The sequence below is a fragment of the Agelaius tricolor genome, unplaced genomic scaffold (genome assembly GCF_023055355.1).
Source record: "Agelaius tricolor isolate 1412-34295 unplaced genomic scaffold, bAgeTri1.0.p SCAF_3, whole genome shotgun sequence".
In the NCBI taxonomy this organism is placed as follows: Eukaryota; Metazoa; Chordata; class Aves; order Passeriformes; family Icteridae; genus Agelaius; species Agelaius tricolor.
The window spans coordinates 25,059,740-25,081,203 of record NW_027269263.1 but is presented as its reverse complement, the minus strand read 5'-3'; the positions used below and the strand labels follow the sequence as shown (position 1 = coordinate 25,081,203).

At 35.7% G+C, this 21,464-nt stretch overlaps 1 protein-coding gene across 4 annotated transcripts in view; it reads right to left on the bottom strand.

Moving 5' to 3' along the window:
* Nucleotides 1-21,464, bottom strand: part of CDK17 (cyclin dependent kinase 17) — a 99,812-nt gene that overhangs the window by 33,649 nt on the left and 44,699 nt on the right. For 2 of the 4 annotated variants that reach the window (XM_071423249.1, XM_071423250.1), the window contains exons 2-5: nucleotides 21,126-21,274; nucleotides 16,519-16,557; nucleotides 7,675-7,839; nucleotides 1,390-1,523 (exon numbers count right to left, since the gene is read on the bottom strand). In XM_071423249.1, coding sequence (XP_071279350.1) covers nucleotides 1,390-1,523; nucleotides 7,675-7,839; nucleotides 16,519-16,557; nucleotides 21,126-21,243 — 456 coding nt within the window. In that variant the 5' untranslated portion in view covers nucleotides 21,244-21,274. Of the gene's footprint in view, nucleotides 1-1,389; nucleotides 1,524-7,674; nucleotides 7,840-16,244; nucleotides 16,282-16,518; nucleotides 16,558-21,125; nucleotides 21,275-21,464 lie in introns of those variants that run through there. The other 2 variants (XM_071423251.1, XM_071423252.1) reach the window with 2 other exon arrangements.

Below are 21,464 nucleotides of genomic sequence, written 5' to 3'. Positions count from 1 at the left end.
CCTTCTGAAAAATTACACAGGAATTTCCTGACCTTTACTATTCCTGAGACCTTTACTAATTTCTTTTGGAGTTCTTGAATTCCAATACAAAAGAGAATCCTTTAATGGTTCTTAGCCCTCTCTGGAAGACCTGATGGATTTCCATTTCAGTTTGTTAATTTCATTATGAATCATTAATTTTTTTCTTTCCTGTTCTAAATATGCATTTCAAAATTGAGAAGAAACAGACAATGAACAAAAAGCAAATAATCCTTTTAAGTAATTTCCTTGATTTTTAGTTTCTCCAGCATACATTCTGATAAGCAGGTTTTCACAATGACTTTTTTCCTTAATTGAAGTATCCTGCATAAACCAGTAAACCCACCTTTGCTCTCCAAGTAAATTTCAGCAAGCAAAGCCAGGAAAACAAAGATCTTAGATCAAATAACATAGAAATTTAAAAATTTGAATACAAAACCTCCCAGGTGCAAGAAACTATCTAAATAATGAATACAACTAATTCACACATTTTTGAAATCGTATCTGCGCTATATGCTTGGAGCCTTGGAATTCCAAGCATAACGGAACGCCTCACAAAAAAATTTTTTTGGCATGGACACTCTACTGTAACTTATCCAAATCAGTTTCTCAATCCAGTATTTGATATGAACCTTGAATGAAAATTCAAAATCTTACAGCTATGCCTATTGCGATGTATACCAAAAACAGCAACTACAAAATCCTACAACTTTCTGTAACAAAGACATCATTAAAACTGCAACTTTTATACACTCTAGAAAAAGGGAAGTGTTCTGTTTTAGTTCACCAAGGGAAATGACAACAAAGCAAGCACAAGGGTGGCTAGTATTCATTATGAGAGCCATAAATAAAGGAAATTATGTGCACAGTTATTCATAAGGTACTTTTCCTCCTTTTGTTTACCATCCTGTAAAGTTCCGTTCATGAAAAAAAACAGGAAGAGAGGAAAAGGCTGAAGCAGTCAAGACCATCGCTGCTGCTGTACCATTACTTTTGCAAAGACTAGCAAAACAGTGTTAAGTAAAAAATGTCTAAACCATGTATCTTCTTGAATACATTCAGTGGTTTGTACACAATGCAACAAAAAACTATTCAAATGCTGCACTTAAGAAATTCCTTCCAAAAATTCAGGTTTCAAAACATATTTAGATTTTCAAAATTAACAGCTCATAAACAGTGCAAGATAACCATTGTTCTGTGTGATAAACGGAGACAAATTTAAATAGTATGAAAATAATGCTCTCTGCATGAAATTTATGGCAGAATGGTTGGTTAAAGTTAATTGAAAAGACAACCAGTTACAACAAACAATTAAAGCAACCCCCAACTCTCTTGTCAGTTGAAATGATCCTTATATGAAAAGTGAATTACCTCCATTGAGATTCGTCTGTGTATCCGGTTTCTGAGACAAACTCCTGTGGGAGACTGAACTTCATCAGATGACGTTCCAGAAGCTTGATCACTTTCCCCATCCGATCCCATTTTCAAATTTTCATGAACAATATCTTAAAAATAATACAAATAATTGAAAATAGTTAAACAGCAATACCTCAAATATCTCTTTTGTACAGATGGAAAATAATTGAATCATTACTGTGCACTGAGTTACAGCAGAGTCAACGACTCATCACAGGCATGGCAGTCTTGATACATACTTTTTATGACTCAGTAATAACCACAAAATGAACAGGATTATTTTATAGCAAGTCTATGCAAACTTTCTTGAACTGCAGCAAAACCCAGTTGTCCAAAACGAAAGACAGACATTCCAATCCCAGCTGTAATTCCAGAAAAGCTAACTCTCCCTCCCAGCTGCAGTTCCTAAAATTCCTCAGTACCACTTCTCTTTTAGCTGCTTCTGCATATACAACGTTGCTGAGAATAATTAACATTTTCAAATCAGACTAACTAATGCTGGTAACCTAAAGATACCTTCAGACACTTTAAAGTCCTACCAAGAAGTATAATAGTATTTTCAGAAATGGCAAATACAGAAGCTTCAAATAGAAAATCCCCTGGCATCCATGTGTGAAGTCAGGGGATGTATTATAACCATCTAAATCAAGGTCCACAACATAAAAGTGCATTCAGTAGAAGACCTGACTTTTAAGAGCCATTAAGCGAAATTTGTGACCTTATGGAGGAATTTACCTAACTGCTTGAGTTATGTGATGCAGGACCTTCGTGTCACCTGAAATTGTTAATTTTTACACAATCCTTAAGATTCCTGCACATAAAACCCTATGTATATGGTATGTACACATACATATATACATTGCTTTTAAGAACCAAAGCATTTTTCAGACTTTGGAGACAAACACTGTAATGAACAGAAGAAAATCAAGGCAGTGTCGTTATAGCATAAAGAGCCAAACAATTTGCAAAAGGACACATGGGAAAGTGGCCATACAAGTAATTCACTATGAGTAATGCTCCATCACCAACTTTGAAATACCTGAACTCCAAAATTACTCCAGAAATTAAGTACCTATATATACAAAGTAGGTGCTTCAAAAGACACCAGTTTCCCTGCTGTCTCCTGATCCTTCTTAGAAATCATTATCTTCTACAAGGTGTAGAAGAACCTGAGGAACAACTAAAAATCCCAGAACTCTATCTCTGAAAAATGATAGTATTAGCTAAACACACAGAGATCAATTCATCCTTACCACCAACACACCTGGAAGTATTTAACATTTGCAAAGCAGTACAGCAAATTAAAAAAGCCCTCAAAAACAAGAAGAGAAACTAAACTGCAAGTTCTACCACCATCAACAACCAAGAAAATTGGATTTTCTGGGGAAAAGAGCACCACTAGGGCTATGTTTCATTATCTGCACATCTTCTAAAATATTTGTCTAGCTTGGCTCACACAGAATCATGCACACTTCAAAGGAACAAATTCTTCCTCAGTACAAACAATTTCCTTTTATGGAAAACAGAATGGATATAAAAAGAAAGATTAATTTGTAAGTTATTAGCAACACATATTTTAACTCAGAATACTGTAATTAAACACAAACAAAGCATGCATCTCATGCACAAAGCAAATTTTCCAGCAGTGATGCAGATTTATATTGTCTTTCTATTAAAAATCCACACTGAATAAGAATTTTCCCTGTAAGTCATGCTCAGATTTTTCAGATAAATGAAAAAAAAACCCAAAAACCTGCACTCCTTATACAATGAGCAATCTTTTGATTGCAAACAAGCTAAATACTTATCAGTGCTTCTAAAAGCATGGCAATTCAAGCCACAGGAAAACAGTTTCAGAAAGTGGTTCCTAAAGATCAGCCATAGTTTTCAAGCTAAGCAGAAAAAACGTGACTCTCTTCTGCTAAGTCCCTAAGAAATGTCTTCTCTGTAGTGACTTGACAGCTATATTTTTAAAAATCTCTAACAAACTGTGGAAAATTAATTTTACTGATACAAAAGCATTATTTAAAACATACTTGCAGCAAAGCTGTTATGCCAGCACTGTTATATCTGGTATAATAGCACACTCAGCATACTGTTTCTTTAATAAAAACCCTCTTTTAAAATACTTTTCTGAGAGGTCATGTAATCCAATTTAGCAATTACAGCTCTTTAGATTCTGTTAGCAAAATGAAGTGTAACAGCTACTGAGAACTGTTCCCCAATCTGTTTATCCCCATGTTAAAACAAGCCCACTGGTTGGGACCCAAAGTCTACTGTCTTCATGGAAGCTAGGCAAGGCACAGTTATCTTGGCAATCTCACAAAATCAAACTGACAAAATTAAAGTAGTACTGTGTTTTAAGCCATGTGCAATTACATAATTTCTTTTTTAAAGAAACTGATACTTTAAATAAAGTAATTATGGGACTGATACTGTCATATTTGTCACATTTAATTCATAAAAGCATTTGTATTATGAATTTACAAGTAAAAAAAGAGAATTGGAGATGCCATGCTCAGAACTACATAGAGCACCCTAGTTGACAAAGGTAATTCTTCTTCTACTAAGAAGATCACCTATGTAATAACACACAACTAAGCACTATTTCAAGAACTAGTACCACAAACCCATATACTTGGGACAGATAATGTAGCTGCAAGGAAATTCTGTTCTTTGTAAATCAGGAATGTGAAGACAAAGAGGGTCTGTACCAGTCAAGTCTAAAAATGCAGTATTTCAGACTTATATAAGACGATGATTTGAATACCACTGTGATATGATTAATTCTGGTAAGTCTGGATAAGCTACATGCCCAGAACATTTATGCAGAATACTGGCTGGAGCAAGCAAAAATGTATCATTAAGCACATGCATTTCCAATAGGCTAAACACCCAACTACTCCTATCTATAAGGGTTTGCAGATGTTTTAATTATTTTCTAAACAGATATAATTTTAAGCTTTTTAAAAATAACTTGACTGTGCTGTCATTTGATATAAATGCATTCTTTTATTTGATTCAATTAAAAAGGCAATAGTAGAGCCTTATGTTCATTATTCTAATGGCATAAACCCCAGACTAAGGCATTAACCCAGACATTTTCATCATTTTTATACAGGTGCACAATGATGCTTAATTAAGCAATGATGAAAACCATTAAAATATTTCCCTAATTTCTCTAAGCCTTTCTATAGACAGGTTTACCTGCATGAAAGCTTGCTTGCATAGTCTTCAGAGGTTTTAATAATTCAATAATGTATTGAATTGATCTCACTGCAATACCAAGCCATTCTCTTACATAGATTATTTATTTTAATGTACTCCACATATCTCATTAAATATCCAGAATGGCCATGTAATGAAAAGCTAGGTGCAGATGACTACAGTATAACAGGGAAACTACAGAAGTACATTTAAAGGAAAAGGCTGTCCTCATTTCTGCTGTGAGGAACATACCACAGAAGGAATTAATACAGGGAACCTGCGGTGCAGCAAATGAGAACTCCTCCAAGTGAGCCAGAATCAAAGTCACTAATTAGTACTGAGTCAGACTGCATGATCTTTCCACCTTACTTCAAATTATTACAAAAATAATCGTGTGACTTGCATAACAGATTTCTTCCACGGTGCACTTTTCCAAAGCTTACTTTTCTATGAAGTGGCTACACTGTATGATTAATTTCAGTGATAATTCAAATTGAGGAAGACCATAGTGAGAAACTGCCTTTGCCATTACCATTACTGAACTATGGAATGCTGTATGGAAACATCATTCCTTTCAAATAATATTTATGACAAAATGAAACAAAACTTCTCCATAACTGTATCAACACAACTGGCAAAAGCAAGGATTAACTCTCTCCTGGCTGTTACTGCAGTTCACCAGCAGGGCCAACTTCAGTTAACTCTGCACATTCCAGGAGCCTCTCCAGAGGTGATGTTAATATAAATATGGAACAAAGACAGCTGGATTCCTTCTGCATTCAGCCAGGTCAGGTCCAAAAAAAGTTTATTACCTCTGGCTTCATCATGGACTGCAGCAGCTAAATGTTTCCAGAGGTACAAGACTGTAGAAGCTGTACAGATGTAACTGAACTAAAAGAATCTATCAGTTAAACCCTCATTCAATAGTTTCACAATCTGGTCCGAAAATCACTTCTATTATTTAAAATCATTCTGGTAACTAAATACTGAAGTTTAAAATTGCTAAAAAATTTTCTTAAAAAGGCATAGCTCAAAAATTTTTCGTTTACACAGCATTTTACAAAATATAAAGCTAACAGAGAATTTCCAAGTAGAAACTATTTTTAAAGTATTTTGGCATTTTACACATCATCGCAACTGCAGAAACTCAAGTTCAACGCTCAAAAAGCAAATGAAACTCCAAAATCCTCCTGGGCTTCTCAACCAATTTTTATAGTGATAATCTCATTCAAACATGGGCAACATGAAGATGCACTTGTGGCAGGTCTCAATCCGGTTTTCTTTAACGAAATAACCATCTTTTACCTCACATGATTTTACATTTCAAGGATACCTTTCTGATAGCACTTTTCTACCTACAAAATAGAGGAAAAACTGTAAAGAAAAGAGGGTGGATGAAGAAAGCAAAGTCTCATGCAGTGTAGCATATTTGACTATTTTGTTTCTGATGCCATTATCCCAATAGAAAAAACCTCAGCTTTCTGATGAGTTATAGCCATTCTCATATGGCAGGAACAAAATAAAGATGTGAAAAAGAAGCAGAAAGAGGAATTATGATTGCATATACCTGTACTTCTGTTTTTTACTGCTAGATAACACGTAAAAGTATCTTGTATTTCCACCAAATAAGGAGTTTTAAAAAAGGCATTATCATATCCAAAGCAAAAAGATGTGTTTAACATAGACATACTGAGCAACCAGGCCCAGTGGAAAGTGTCCCTGCCCACAGCAGAGAGGTTGGAACTCGGTGATCCTTTGAGGTCCCTTCCAACCCAAACCATTCTGGGATTCCATGATACACTCTGTACATACATCTATTCCATACCACTTAAAAAAATTAGAAATTCTTGTTAAGGGCAACCCAAGTGAGAGCGTACAGGCACCTCTGTACTCAAACACATCTTTGCTGCTCCTGTACTTAGTTTACATGTATCCAGTTTGACAAATAATCCATAAAGACTACATATTCAGATAAAAACAGATTCCTCTAACTACACAATTTATTAAAAAAACCTCTCTCTTTCTGTTAAATTCTTGGCAACTTAATTATTGGTTTGGCAAAAATGAAAAAGCAAATACTGTTTACAGGACTTGAGTGAAATCAGAAACTGATAGAGTAGTCAAACCATGCACACTAAAACCCATTTTCTTGTGTGATAACAGCAGCTGCTAGAGTAAAGTCAAAAGGATATACATCTTTTTTCAGTTGGAATGGTAACTCAAGCAGTAAAAAGGGATTTTTTTGAACATGATGAGTGGTATTACACCAAAGGAGGATATAAGTGGTTTGACTACTATCTTGAAAATTCTTAGCTTAATCTCAAACATCAGTTTATCACACTTCTAAAGAAGGGCAGGAGATTGCAAAATAATAAAAACTCTAATTAAGCTGTGACTTGCTCTCATTTTCTATTATCAATTAATTAAGCATAATTTAAAATAACATAAAAACAGGATAAAACATTAATGGTGACTGGAGGCACCAACATGACAAATCACTTGAAGAAAAAAAAAATTCATAACTTACTTGCTTCACAGAAGCAGAAATAGCTCAGGACCACAACAAAAAGGTAATTATAACTGAGTTGCCTGAATTTGTCACTGAAATAAACATTTTTTTCTCTAGAATAATGAGATGTAATACAGCAGTTCTTTTAAAATTCCACATATAGGATGATTATCCTCTGTTTTTTTTTCATAGTACATTTATTGTACTTCTTGCCAATGCTTAACTGAGGTGGATACATGGGTTCCTTTCAAAGTATTAGGAAAGAATATTTTGATACTTTTGCAACTTCTAAAGTTGTAAAAAATTCAGGGGTGTTTTCTGTGTGCTCTTCTAATTGCTTTCTTCCTGAAAATCTTAACAGACATTCAGTGCCTTAAGAACAAATTTCTCAAACTCCAGAAAAAATTACTGCATACTCAGAGATTTATTAAAGCAGTAAGAGTATCTGTACCTCTTGCTATGAATCAATACCAACATTATTTTTCACAGAAAAACTATTTGAAACAAACAATGCAGGAAATTACCTAATCTGCTCCCATTTCTGGGCATTGCCATGAAAGAGCCGAGGCTGCCCCCGATGACGCTGTGTGGTCTCCGTAAAGGGGGCTTCTTGAAAGATCCCGTGTACTGGTGGAGAAATGAGTGCATGCTGTGAGACGTTGGAGGCCTGCCATTCTTCACAATAGGCTCTACAGTTCACAAGGATCAAAATATTCATTGCCACAAGTAAGGAGGATTGTCAGGAACATGCCAGAAGAAAAAAAAAGAAAGAAGAAAAGAGTTAGTAAACAGGAAATCACCAGTCTGGTAAAATTATCTTTCATGCTAACAGCAGACCACCATACTATGGCCATTTCTCCATTGACAAACAAGTACAAAACATGGCATTAAGTGTTACCCAAACTTCATTTTACTAAATCCTGTCACTCTGCTGCTGGACAAGTAAGTGCCCTGAATATACAGTCTTAGAATGTCAATAAAACCAGAACAGTGTAATTATTTTCTTCTGTCTTACTGCACAATGCTTCATCTTTACTTTTAAACAGGACAGCTGTTAGATCAACTGTGATGAGCAAATTCAGCTATAAGCCTTCGAAAATATTCTCCCCCTCAAAATTTTTGTGGGTCACTAATACCAAAGCCTTACCACTGGAGATCTTTAGAAGTAACCATTCCTGTCTATACCTCCCAGAGCTGTCATGCCATAATTAAAGTTATTAACTTCCAGGGTATCAAAAAATTAAGCATTCAATTTTTTATTTTGGCTTTCTACTGGTTTGTGTTTCAGATGGTTCACAGAGATTTTTTTAAAAAAGGTTATTATCATTGATAAGCACTTTCTAAAAGAATGAAGTGTTAGAAATTTTTACATCTCATTTACAAGTGTGAGCAGTATCTGGGTATTCATGTTCCCTCAGCAACCTGACTCCTCACACATGGAATAGCCCTCAAGGATAGACATGGTCCTAGAAGCAGGCTAACTCTGAAAACATGAGGCTTTTTTTTACCCCCAAAAGAAATAGAACAGATGCCCACTTGCACTGACTGTCATGACAGTGGACTTAGCAGAGCTACCAATGAAGTCATTCATACAAGAAAATAAATCTTTATTTGATGAAATACTCTCACTTCAGAAATGAGATCAGAGTCATCTGGCAGCTACATGCAAGCACTTTCCCTATACTAGGAAAAAGAACAGAAGCTATGCCCAAAGAACAGTTGAGATTCAAGTAATTTTGTTTTTCCATTAGTTGATTCTTTTTAACATTACAGATTCATGTTTGGTATTATTCAGAAGACAGAGAAGGCAGCAGCCACACACTGAGCAACCACAGTGTGAGTGTTACTGAATGGAGCAGCACCCACTGGAGCCACTGCTCCCAGGGTGTGCTCAGAGCTTCACTCATGCCTCTTGGGACAGGGAGCAGTTGGGATGCTATTTCATCACTCCACCTTATATACCCACATGCAGGGATCCCAAAATCTTCCTTTACCTTCCAAAAAAGGGGAGTAAGAATAATATAGCTAGGAGAACATATTTTATGGAAAGCAGAATTTCAATGGTAAAGGAAAGGAAGAGCAACAAATGCCTAATAACCTAAGGAAAACAGGATCCTGAAGGGAACACCCTCTCTCCCCACATATACAAAAACCTTCTAGATACATTATAATGATTAGTCTAAAGCAGAGACAGGAGTACACAGACAGAATTACCCAAGGACAGGTCAATGACCCTAAGAAATAATTATACAAGAAATTTTTGCATATAAACATGAACAACACAGTGAGACAAAAAAAGACAAAAAGCATTAACTCATCTGCTGCAGGGGAAAAAATAAAACCCCTGGGGGTAAAAATATGCTGCAGACCAAAAACAGAAAGGACATGTCAGCACTGTTACAAACCTGCCTGCATCCTTTCATTAGCATCCTTCATAAACACAGTGTTGGAGTGGCTGAACATGAGGAAAAATACACCATACATCTGTGTATACGTTTGTAAAGCATGGCCAGGGTCTTCAAACCCCTGCATATCTCTGTCCCAAATGCTCATTTCTGTTCTAATCACTTGCATCACCCTTTTGACTTAAGAGTGGAACCAGCTTCCTTGTTGCATGCCTTTAACAGAAAATTTATCCTAGGGCAGCAGGCAGCCAATTCCCCATCAATTTTCAATAGAATCTGTTACTATGTCCACATGACAGGACACAGGCTCACATTCAGCACAACTGCTGCTTTTGGTAAGTTAACATTTCCTTTTGGCTTTCCAACTTTCTCGCTAATTTAATTTGAATTTGATTAAGTTTCTAGTCTAAACACCTCACATTGAGTTTAGATGCAGTGGTGAACAAATGAATAGTTCCTTGTATGTTATGGCTTTTGTCTACTCATGCTAAAAGCAATCTACCTTCATGAACTGTGCAGTTCATGAACTCTGCAAAAGAGGCCAGAATTTATGAATACATTGAATGTCTGCCTAGAGATGGAGTTTTATGTTCATTACTAACATGACAGTGTGATGCACAGAGATGATTGAAAAAATCTGTTTTCCTCGTGGCACTGGTAAATTTGTATGTATTTTACAGTTAAAAACAAAATTCCTAAATATATATCCTAACATATGCGAAGTTCAGCTCAAATATAGGGATAAATACACATCATATAAACAAATAAATTTATATTAAAATGAAAGATAAATGGCTGATATGAGAAGATCCAATTATACAGAAATAACTTTTGTCATCATAGGAAACTATTAGTTTCCTTTACTGTCTTAAGTACTGTACTAAATTGTGGAGCCCATTATAAAACTTTGCAACAATAATTTAGGTCAAATAGTAGGACAGGCATAACTACTGGCAGACAATGAAGTGAAGGTTACAGAAACACTCACATGACACTGTATTTCTGACTAAGACAAGTACTAATACTACTTGTTTATAAGCGGGGGTTTAAAATCCTGATACATGTTAATTTACAAAAAAGGAGGGATTGTACAGCATATGATGGTATAACATGTGGGCTTGCATTTTGGAAAGTATATTTGTTATAAACAATTCAGTGTGCATTGTTGTATGCTAGGAGCTTCTGAAGAAACAGTTGCATGAATTCTGCATTATCATTATGTTGCCTCCTCCCTGCAAATGTGACAGTAACGGCCAAGAACTGGAGCAAATATTGAAAAAAATTAAGCAAACTTTGCTGTAAATTAATTTACAAGACTGCTTATTACAGTTTTCATGCATTTAGGAGATAGAAGAGTTAAAAAAAGTGCTTTTGAAAAAACTACTCAACTCCCTCTCTCTCCAAAGTCTCACAAGTACTTCTTCTGAAGTTACATTTTCATTTAAGTCACATCAATTTTTTTCAGAATTATTAATATGTTGAATCACTATATTTAAAGTACAACATGGCAGTTCTAAGATGCAAGTTTAGTCAAGTGTCAGGCCTTGAATAAAATGCGTCTAAACTGTAAAAGTTATATGCCTTTACTACATATATCTATAAAAACTGCTTATAATTTTATTTCTGTGATTATAGGTTTGATTAGTCTTTAAAAAATGTTTCCCCTATATAAAACTCATAAACATACCTTACTTTAGTGTCACTGTACTTGGTAAATATAACTCAGTAGCCATGTGCTGCTGTTGGTTCAATACTCAGCTACAGGCTAAATGAATGGTGGAAATTAAAAGGTCAGTAAAAAACCACTAAAAAATTCACTGTGTGGATCTACTGCATTTTGAGATCATGCACACATCTGGTATTCCTCTCTCACGTAGATTACAAAAACAGAAGCACGACACAACCCACAGACTCACTGAAGGGCTGAAGAGGGCACCTGGGAATCTGCTGCATCCACCACCTCCTTCAGCACAAGAGTGAAAAAGCCAGCCATGGCAGGTTGCATACTGCACACAAAATGATTCTTCTGTGGAAACTCCTTGCCACAAGATGATAAAACTACCCAAACTTGCAAGAGTCAAAAGGAGACTGAACAAGCAATCTGCTCAGGGTTACTAACCACACAGAGACTTGCCTAGTTCAGTGAGCCTCTGAGCTAGAAACTGATACAGTACACTGGGGAAACGATGCTGTACTTTGTACTTGTCCTCAAATGTCACCCTCAGAGACTGGAGAACAGACAGGCAGAACTCCAGCTGTCCTTACAGCACAAGACTTCTGCAGCACCTGGGCATTTACTTGTGTTGGCTGCTGCTGGCACAACCATTCCAGTAAGGGTCTTATTAACCATTTATCTCCAGCTCTCTTTCCTCACCCTACTCTACAATCTACTCTACAAAACCAATAAAACAAACTGATATAGAAAACAAGCTGAAACAGAGACTTTTCAGTGGTTCTTCTTATATTGTATTTCATCAGTTGTTATTATATTCTCTTCTTATTTTGGCTACAACATCATGTAATCTTAGACTCATCTTCCAAGCAATGCCATTTCAACATTTTCATTTCTTAGGCAGCATATTAAACTATCATGCAAATCTAGTCTTTCAATGTGAAAGAAGTTGAAAAACATTCTCAATGAGAGTACTTATAACTATACTAACATACAGGATGACCACACAGTTTTCATTGTTCCTGAACAATTCTTGCAATAGACACCCTTTAAAAAAGAACATCCACATGTGCATATTAGTTTTATATCTATAAAAACCACCCCCCCCTTATTTTAAACACCATGTCCATGTTATCTTGCTTAAGTGTGCACCTTCAGCAAGGGTTAAAACTGAGCAATGCATGGAGACTGTGCACTGTTGTATTACTTGATGTTCAAGTTTGGTGAGTGCTGAGTAACCCTTTATATAATTTGGATCATTTTCTTGTACTTCTCACATTCTGTCGTTCAAACCTCCGTCGCTGTTGCCATAACCCAAAATAAATCCAACAGCACTGTTCAAAGAAAATGCTTCTCAAAATACAATCAGTCTGGCTTAATAATGGTTGAAGAGTTGCTAGATCATGAAATGTTTTGGAATACACATACCTATTTTAAGAAAACATTGTACCCAATGAGGTATGACTGCTTTCCTTTTTAAATAAAGCCAACAACAATGCCACCAAACATACAAAACCAGAAAACAACTCAAATGAACCACTGAAACAAATCAATTGCGAAGTGGCATAAATATATGTTTGAACGTAAGTGGAAGTGATTTTTCTTTACTTCATAATTATGAAAACTGGCAGAGTCAAGTAGAACAGCAGTGTATATAACCAAGAAACCTGTCCAAGGAATTAACTAAACCAAACAATTTTATAAAGATATCTCGTCTTCTTCCCTTAACTGCAATTTAAATTAACCAAAAACCTTGACCTGAAATTATTCCTGAGTTAAGCAATTTTTCAATGAATCCACAATGTTTCTTTTCCTCATCCATCTATGATAACAAAAACCCACACTACCACTTTCTTTCCTGTGCTGGATTTACTTAACTGGATTTACTTAAGCTGAGCTCCAGAGACCCTGCAGAACTGCTGGCATTTCTTTGCACAGCCTCAGCAACTGACATATTGTCACACGTCAGTCAGCTGGTGGATTAAAGAGAGAAAGTGTTTTCATTAGGAATGTAAATGCATTTTAAAACACTTTTTATGAATATATATTATCACATACTCAACTAAGTCTTTCTTTTTTTATGTCCCATGAGTATCACTATTATGTCACAAAGAGACCAAGCTGTTTTTCAGATTTCACTGCCTGAATTTTGCAATGGTATTTTCTTCAACTAGCTTTAATAAATAATTAAATCACCAGCCATACAAGGTGACATTTTCCCTTAAATCAAACATCTCTGACAGAGATGAGTATGTCTGCAAAAAAATGTTTGATTCCACAATCACTATCCATTCTGGACATGTAAACCATATAAATACGTATTTTAAATTCATATAAATAAAGTTAAAATACACATGTGGAGATTTTCTAATCAAAGTAAGAGATACTGAAGACTCAGCATTTATGATTACTGATTTGGGTATAGAATGGGGATTGAATCCAGGCATGTCCCATACTCTAAGTAAGGATGAATCTTTGTGACTGCCACAATTCATTGCTTCTACCAAAAATGTGGCTTAAGGTTCTTCCCCCTGCCTCCCAACAAGAAAGTAATGTAATTTTGGTTTAGGTTTTTGAACTAGATCACTATGGGGTATACAGAGCACAGCTGCTGGCAGAAGGATGGAGGCAGAACCTCACTTGACACTTAAAGCTGCAACTTGACTTTGGACTGGCTCAAGTGTAAGAAAATCTCACTAAGTGTCTCGAGAATCCACTACTGGATTTTATAGGACAGGATTCAATGCAGTTTCTTTTCCATCACCTTGACCTCACCCTTGCTCCAGAAAACTTCCAAGGTTTTTTTTATCATTTCCAATTTATGGAGAATGGAAAAGTGTCAAAAATCTACATTTGTGAAATTAAATATTCATTCTCTGAACAGCTTTGCATTCATGAAACTTACACTGCATCATCACAACATTTTAAAACTATTTATGTAGGCTTCTCAAACGCAACTGTCATGTAACTTACTCATATTTCAGCACCATCTACTACACATTCATTTACCTGATCTGAATGTTAGGCTCTGCTAATGATTATTCAGTTTTTACATAACAAAACCTGATTTTTTTTTTACTTGAAATATAAAATATTTTGAACAAACTGCTAAAGAAGCTGTTGTCAAGAAGCCCTTTTTTTCTTCAAAAAATCTAGAATGTAAGCAGGTGAATTTCTGATATTATAGAATTGGCATGCTGCACTGTGTAAATTTTAATTACACTGCTGTAAGGCAGTCAGACCCACTCAGTAAAATTAGTTGATTGCAGGTGACAGCTTCCATAGAGGATACATTTAAATAACCCAAAGCAGCAATACGCTTGCTATAGATGTATTCTCCAGGAGCTGGATGAGGAACACTACAAAATACTCTGTATTTATACATTATTTTATGGGTTTGTTTCCTTGGATTCTGTTATGTGATACCCAGGAAAACACTGAGTCACTCTAAAAACAGAACAACCACTCAATACCATTTAAACCAGTGTTTTTCATTAAACAATAAGATGAAATCCTCAAACTACTGAATATCACAATTTTAAAAATTTGGCAAAACTTCAAGGGACTACTCCCATTGCTCAAATTAATCCATTTGAGTACAGCAGTCATTCCAGAGCAAATGTTCCTCACCTGCACAACACAAGGCAAAAAATACTGGTAAAACATTTGAAAAAATATGCTAATATAACCCTGAAGAAAAACAGTTGTCAACCTCCTCTGAGAAATGAAGTACCTCAATTATTAAAATGCAGTTTAATTAAAATGAAGTCCTATATAACTTTTTTTTTAATTTAGGACAGAAAGGACAGATTTTTTCCTGTCTTAATGACAAAAACAAACTACAAATACACAAGGCAAAGAATGAGATCGAGACATCTAAAAAAACACTATAGAAAACCTTTCAAAGTTATTTCATGCAGAGTGAGGTTTTGCCTTCTGGATATGAAAAAAATAAAGATCACAACCAAATGAAATATATTGAAAACCAAAACCCTGCCTTTAAGACTTATTTATTTACTGCTCAGAAGATAATTCTCAGATAATATTTTTGGTCATCAGAACCTATACTGGAACATAAGCATGGTAGTTCTGTACCTCAAATCATATTAAGCATAACACACCATCAGTTTAAAACCGTAACAGCAAAAGGCATCACGCTACACCAAAACCTTCAGAAAAAATACTTCAGCTACAATTTAATTCAATGCATGTCAATACCACAGCCAAGATACAAGTATCCCTGGCCTCTATCCTTGCATTCACACAGACAACTCCCAATGCAAACATCTGTGAGACCAGGCTGCCAACCAAACCAGAGAAAAGAGGATCTGGCTCCTTTTTGTCCTACTTTCAGAAACAGTGTTGGCTACTTATGTGTATTTTACTTTTCTATACTTAACGACTCCACCTGAATACCATTTGAAAAGCATCTCTGCATAATTCATCAGCGAGCCTACACTAACAAAAATCTGGAGTATTAAGAGAGTCCACTTCTGCATCTAAACATTATGTTCCCTGCCAAACTTGTACTCTACTTCTAAGGAAACACTTATGAGTGGACAAAGCCCCCACACAGCCCTCCAAGACTATGGGTCTCTGCAGCATGCTTTCAGGCACTGAATTTTCATGCTCATTTCACTTTATAAGCACTTCCACATATGAACAGAGCCTCTAGGTATTGTGGGAAGAAGCAAATTAAAACAGAAGGGAAGAAAGAACACTATGTTGTGCAGCATACGTGGGATGGAGAAACCGTACTGAACAGTAATAACAAAAAAGGATGCAGACCACAGCACAGAAGGGTACATACAGACTATAATAAAAACATTGCCAGTACAGTGTAAGGGACAGTACAAAGATCAGCGTTGAGCTGCGACAGCTACCAATTACTCACAGTAATCTGTAGCTCTAGAATGAGTTCTAGCAGTTCTGGGGATTTCTTCTCCCTCTACCCACCCACATCTTCATACTGATACTTTCCTCCAACATCAACAGAGAAATTGTACCAATTTATTACCAGTAAGCATTTCTGTGCTCATATTTTCAATTCAAGAACACTGTCTTGAAAATATGTTGCAACACACTGTTTTCCTTCCACACTCAAGGAATGTCACATAGCAGATGGAATGGGAATTTCTCAGCTCTGTTGAAGATGACATGAAATGATTAAAACTACAAAGGCGTTTGGATGTTCTGAGACAGTATCGCGATGCGTTAATTTGTAAAAACATTCATCCCTCTTATCCGAGTATTAACTAGCCATTAATGCCTTAAACCTAAAAAACACTTACGCACTTTACCGTAGCTGATCCTTCCATTATTACTCACACCTGTAAAATTACAAAAAAATTATGCAAGTGTTCATGAGACTGGATCCTATGATCACATCACTGAGCTAAAAGAGACCAAATGGAGATAAGTATTATTTTACAAATTCATGTAGCCATTTCTATCAGAATGACACCTTTTTTTGTTTACTATGTACATGTGTATTTATCTGTACCAAAAACCCCAACAAAACAGAAGGCTTTCCCAGTTACTTATAAATTAATGCAAGAGCTGTGGCTGTATTTTGGAATGTGTCTTGCAATTATTCTTAAAAGCATGCTTGGAGTTTGTGATAGTGCATTTCATAATATTAGACAATACAGCCACATTTTTTGCTTTCTCTAGAGATTATATGTGTTTGAAGTATTTGCATAAATTTTACACTTAATTAGGCATTAAATATGCATGATTTGGATGTCACTTCTAGCCAGATTTCATTAGTATGTCATTGCCAAAGAAAAATTTCATGGGCAAATTTAGTTATCAACTCCTACAAATTACCATTTTATATTGTTAATATTAATCAAAATACATATATTAAGGTAAAATCTAGAATAAAAAAGCAAGCATTGTTAGTATGAAAAATTAAAAATAAACAACAAATCCACCTAATTGGTTTTATATGTTGAAACACCAGAGACCAAGAAAAGCTTTTGTCCTTAGATGAAAGACTAGCCCGAAGTATACTTCATACAGTCCACAGTTCATAAGGCTTCAGATATATTATTAGGTATTTCACTGGTCCCTCTATTTTTATGGTTTATGACCTGATTTGGCAGTGCTTCCTCACCCAGAAGCCAATTATGGTGAACATAATTTGTATGAAAGATTAAATTATATATAGGTTTCTGGTCACTTAATAATTTGATGGTGTTCCAAAAAACCCAAGCCCAATGGTTATTCTATATTCAGTGCAACAGCTCTGCGCCACTGCACTGAACAATATGGGTTGATCCCTGCTAATCCCATTTTGCTGCTCATGGATGAGTGATGCATACTGAGATTGTACTGACATCACACGATGAAGGAGGCTGTGTATTAAATGAGACTGCATACAAAAGGGGAGCTGATTCAGTGGTACCAATGCACTGCAAAGAAATCAAAAGTTATGGATCTATTTTTGTGGCTGTGAACTACAAATGGGACAATTTGTTCTACATTAGGAGTACTGTTCTTTGAATCTTGAAACAACCCACTCAAAGCTGGAGCTAATGACAAGGTGGGCCTCTGGATGGGAGCAGTTAACTTGAAATCACAGGCAATTTTTTGGGAGAAAAAAACACTTGGCAGGGGGGCTGAACAACACAGGTTATTGCAAACAGGTGACCATAAGGAAAGGTCCCTAATACTATGTACAAGTGACCTACATCTGGAATGGCAGTGCTGAACTGCAATTTATAATAAAGATTTTTACAGAATATATCTCTGTATGTCTATGTACATATTTGTATAAATATTTATATATATAAGTATTTCACAGGATATAAATCAGATGGAGATAAGTCTGGATTCTAGGTCAGCACAGATGTGGTTTTCTATGGACACAGTCTCTACAATCTCCATAACCCAGTAAACACAGCTGTTTCCCAGGAAGGAAAAAAACTAGCATGTATAAAATTATAACCCTCATTGAACACAGCCATCAGCATGGAATGACAGGAGACAAGATGAGTGATTTACTAGAAAGAAAAAGTTAAAACAAAAGAATTGGACAATAACAATGGAATTAAATTTTGCTTAAAAGGCCTTCAGCATTCAGGATCTAGTCTTGCCTTCTGACCCAAAATGTACAGTTTCAATCCCCTTCAACTCTTATTTCCCAAGTTCATGATGTAATGCTTGAAAATAAAGGACATATGAAGAACCGCTTTCTGAAGATTATTTGTATCCCTGACTCTAAATCTCTGTAGATTAATATACTGGCATGCCTTTGATTTACTAGACATTGCTTTTAAGTTTCTTCAGGAACAGATTCAAAGCCTTTTAACTGGGCACATTTGTTTCTCTGTTCCACAGGTTAAAGAAGCTGTTTATTCTTAAATGCAGAACTAAGGAGATGGTTACTCCTGCCTCCTGAGATCAGCACCGCCACAGTAAAGGATGTACTTTCAAGATCTTAGTGCAGCTATCACTTTAAAATATTCTTCAAGAGACTACATCCTCTCATGTGTCTCAGTTGGATATTTACAATTAGTGCAGGCTTTTTAGCACTATGATTTTGTAAGATGCCAAGGAAAACCTTTCTCATTAAAGCACTCCTTTGTAAGCAATTTTTTTTAAATGCCCACTGAAGGATTTTTTCCAGGCAATGTTTTTTACTAAACTGGTCTTTCACCAGAAGAGAAAAATCATTTCTTGTCTGTTTTTTCAACAATCGTTACCCAAAGCCCAATCCCTGTGGTCTGTCTGAAAAATACTCTTTCCAAAATATCTTCATCTGTGGGAAAGCTAGAGCATCCTTTAGAAAAGCAAGACTAGCTAGAGCAGCAAGCATTTTCCAACCCTTCTTTCTAAGAAAAGTAGGGTCAGAAAGGAAAAACAAAGGAAAACAAAAATCCACAATGTAGTATCCTGTTCACATCTGCAAGATCAAAGATAGCACAAGTACTAATAACTGCTTTCTGGAAGAATCTGAGAAAAGGTAGCAAGTGTCAGTAAAACTTTTTTTAATGACATGAAGTGATGAGTTAAAGATTAGGCACAGCAAAGTACAGTTTATATTCTTTGTCTTCTTTCAAGAGGTTCTACAACACCTTGAGTGCATCCAAGAAGACTGTACTAAGGCATAAACAATGTTCTGCAGGTATAAACATAGCATATGTCATTATTACAATTTTAATATGCAAGAATCCCTTTGGCCAATGAATTACCATGGAAAGTAAAATAAAAAGAGCACTAAAAGCTAGATAAATAATTTGCAATTAGGAACATTTTCTTGAATTGTATTTTTTACTTATTTTGACACTTTAAATATCTACTGACAAGATGAGCTCGTCACAGTTTGGTGACAAGCATGCAGACATCCAAGTTTTACTGTCTGGGATTATTCTCAGATAAATATTACAAGCTGCAAATGGTTTTATAGATGGCTTAAGATGGCATAAGCTCATGCTTCTGTAAACAGGTTATTGTGTTCTCTGTCCCTCGAGCTGACACCCAGCACATGGTCCAGTTTAAGGTAAAATCTTTTTATTCTCCCTGGATTCAGTTTCAATGAATCAATTCAGCAACCCAGTTCAGTACACTCATTGATGCTGGTAACAATTTTTTCATGCTCATTTCTCAGCGTGAAAGTAACATTCTTTGCACTTAATAACATAATGAAATCAATCTTGCAGAAGTATATACAGGTCTGAAAAAATATGCATCAGTAACAAAGGCGAATACAAGCGAAATCATGTGGGACAAACTCAGTGTCTCAAAAACGACTTAACAGATATCAGTGCAAAAATACTGCAATTGTTGCTGCAGAATAGACCTGCTATATCAACATATAAAAAGTTGTAATAAACATTGTCTCCCAAAATACTGGGCATGGCCCATATTAAAAACAGGACAACAGCAATGAATATACCAGGGATTAAAGGTAAAAATGAAAAACCTTATTAGCTTTGTTTTGCCAAAGGTAAATTCTGCTTCCAAAATCTTGTTATGCAATGTATCTTGAACAGAGTTTTAAAAATCTGTAGGGCAAATTCCATTGTCTCTACCTCTACTCAAATTTCCTGGCCCTGTCAGTTTTCAATGGGAAAACTCAGAATCCTTTATTGTTGTGAAGTGGGGCAAAAATAAAATTCAGATCTTTTGATAAATGAAAAATATCTTAGATAGCAGCAAAGCAAAAAATAACACCAATCAGCATTGAAGATGAAAAATGACTTAAATGCTGCAGCCCGGGAAGCAGAACAAGCAACAAAACCTCTTCCAGTCATTATGACTGCAGATTGCATCCAAAAGCGGCATCATCACTAATGGGGACTTTACAGCAGCCAACACATCTATGGGATCAGCCAAAGACTTATGTAAGAATACAGAGACAAGCTGGTTATCCTGAATGTTTCTAGTCACCTTCATAGTGGTGAAGAGAAGTACTCCTGAGAGACATGAAGAGATGACAGAATTTAGACTACTGCACTGCATCACCAATGTAAGGTAAACAGTTTTATACAGAGTGCTTAAGCAATTAGTCAATCATATTACTAAATAATGGTTTTGAGAACAGACTGAATTTGAAGCCATATGAAGCTGATGTGAGACCCACCAAACCCATACAATGGATTTCAATATACTGCAAGAGCATCTATAAGCCTTGGTGCACACGACATAAAAAGGTAAATTTAGGTAGCTTTTGATAAATAGCTGTACAACAGTTCAATACCAAAGCAAACCAAACCAGTATGTAATACCATATCAACCTGTTGAAAGAACTAGGGTAGTGGAATATAAGAAAAAAAAAGGTTAGAGAGAAAATCCCTGCAACTGTGAAAATTTAAATAAACCCCAGCAATGCTCAATTGAATAGGGCCTGACAAAATTCTTACATTTTCTACAAAGTAAAAGACATGCTTACCGTTATCTTTGCTGCTGTTTTCTTCAATTGTCATTTGTTCTGCTAGCTCAGACAGCGATTCATCGATGGTCTGGCTTCCTCGCAAGGTTAAGGAAAGTCTTCTCTTAAATTTTTTCATTCTATCGATATTGAGTCTGGCTTAAGGAAGCCTGAAAACAAAAATAAATAACAAAAAGTGAGAAATAATCAGTTAATCAGAAAATGAAGTTTAATTGACTGACATAAAAATGCAGGAAGGCTTACAGAAAACTTAGGAAATATGCAAGTTATACTTAAAACAATATCCCTGAAGCAAGATTACTCTACTGGACTGAAGATGAATGTGTTGAGAGGTTGATG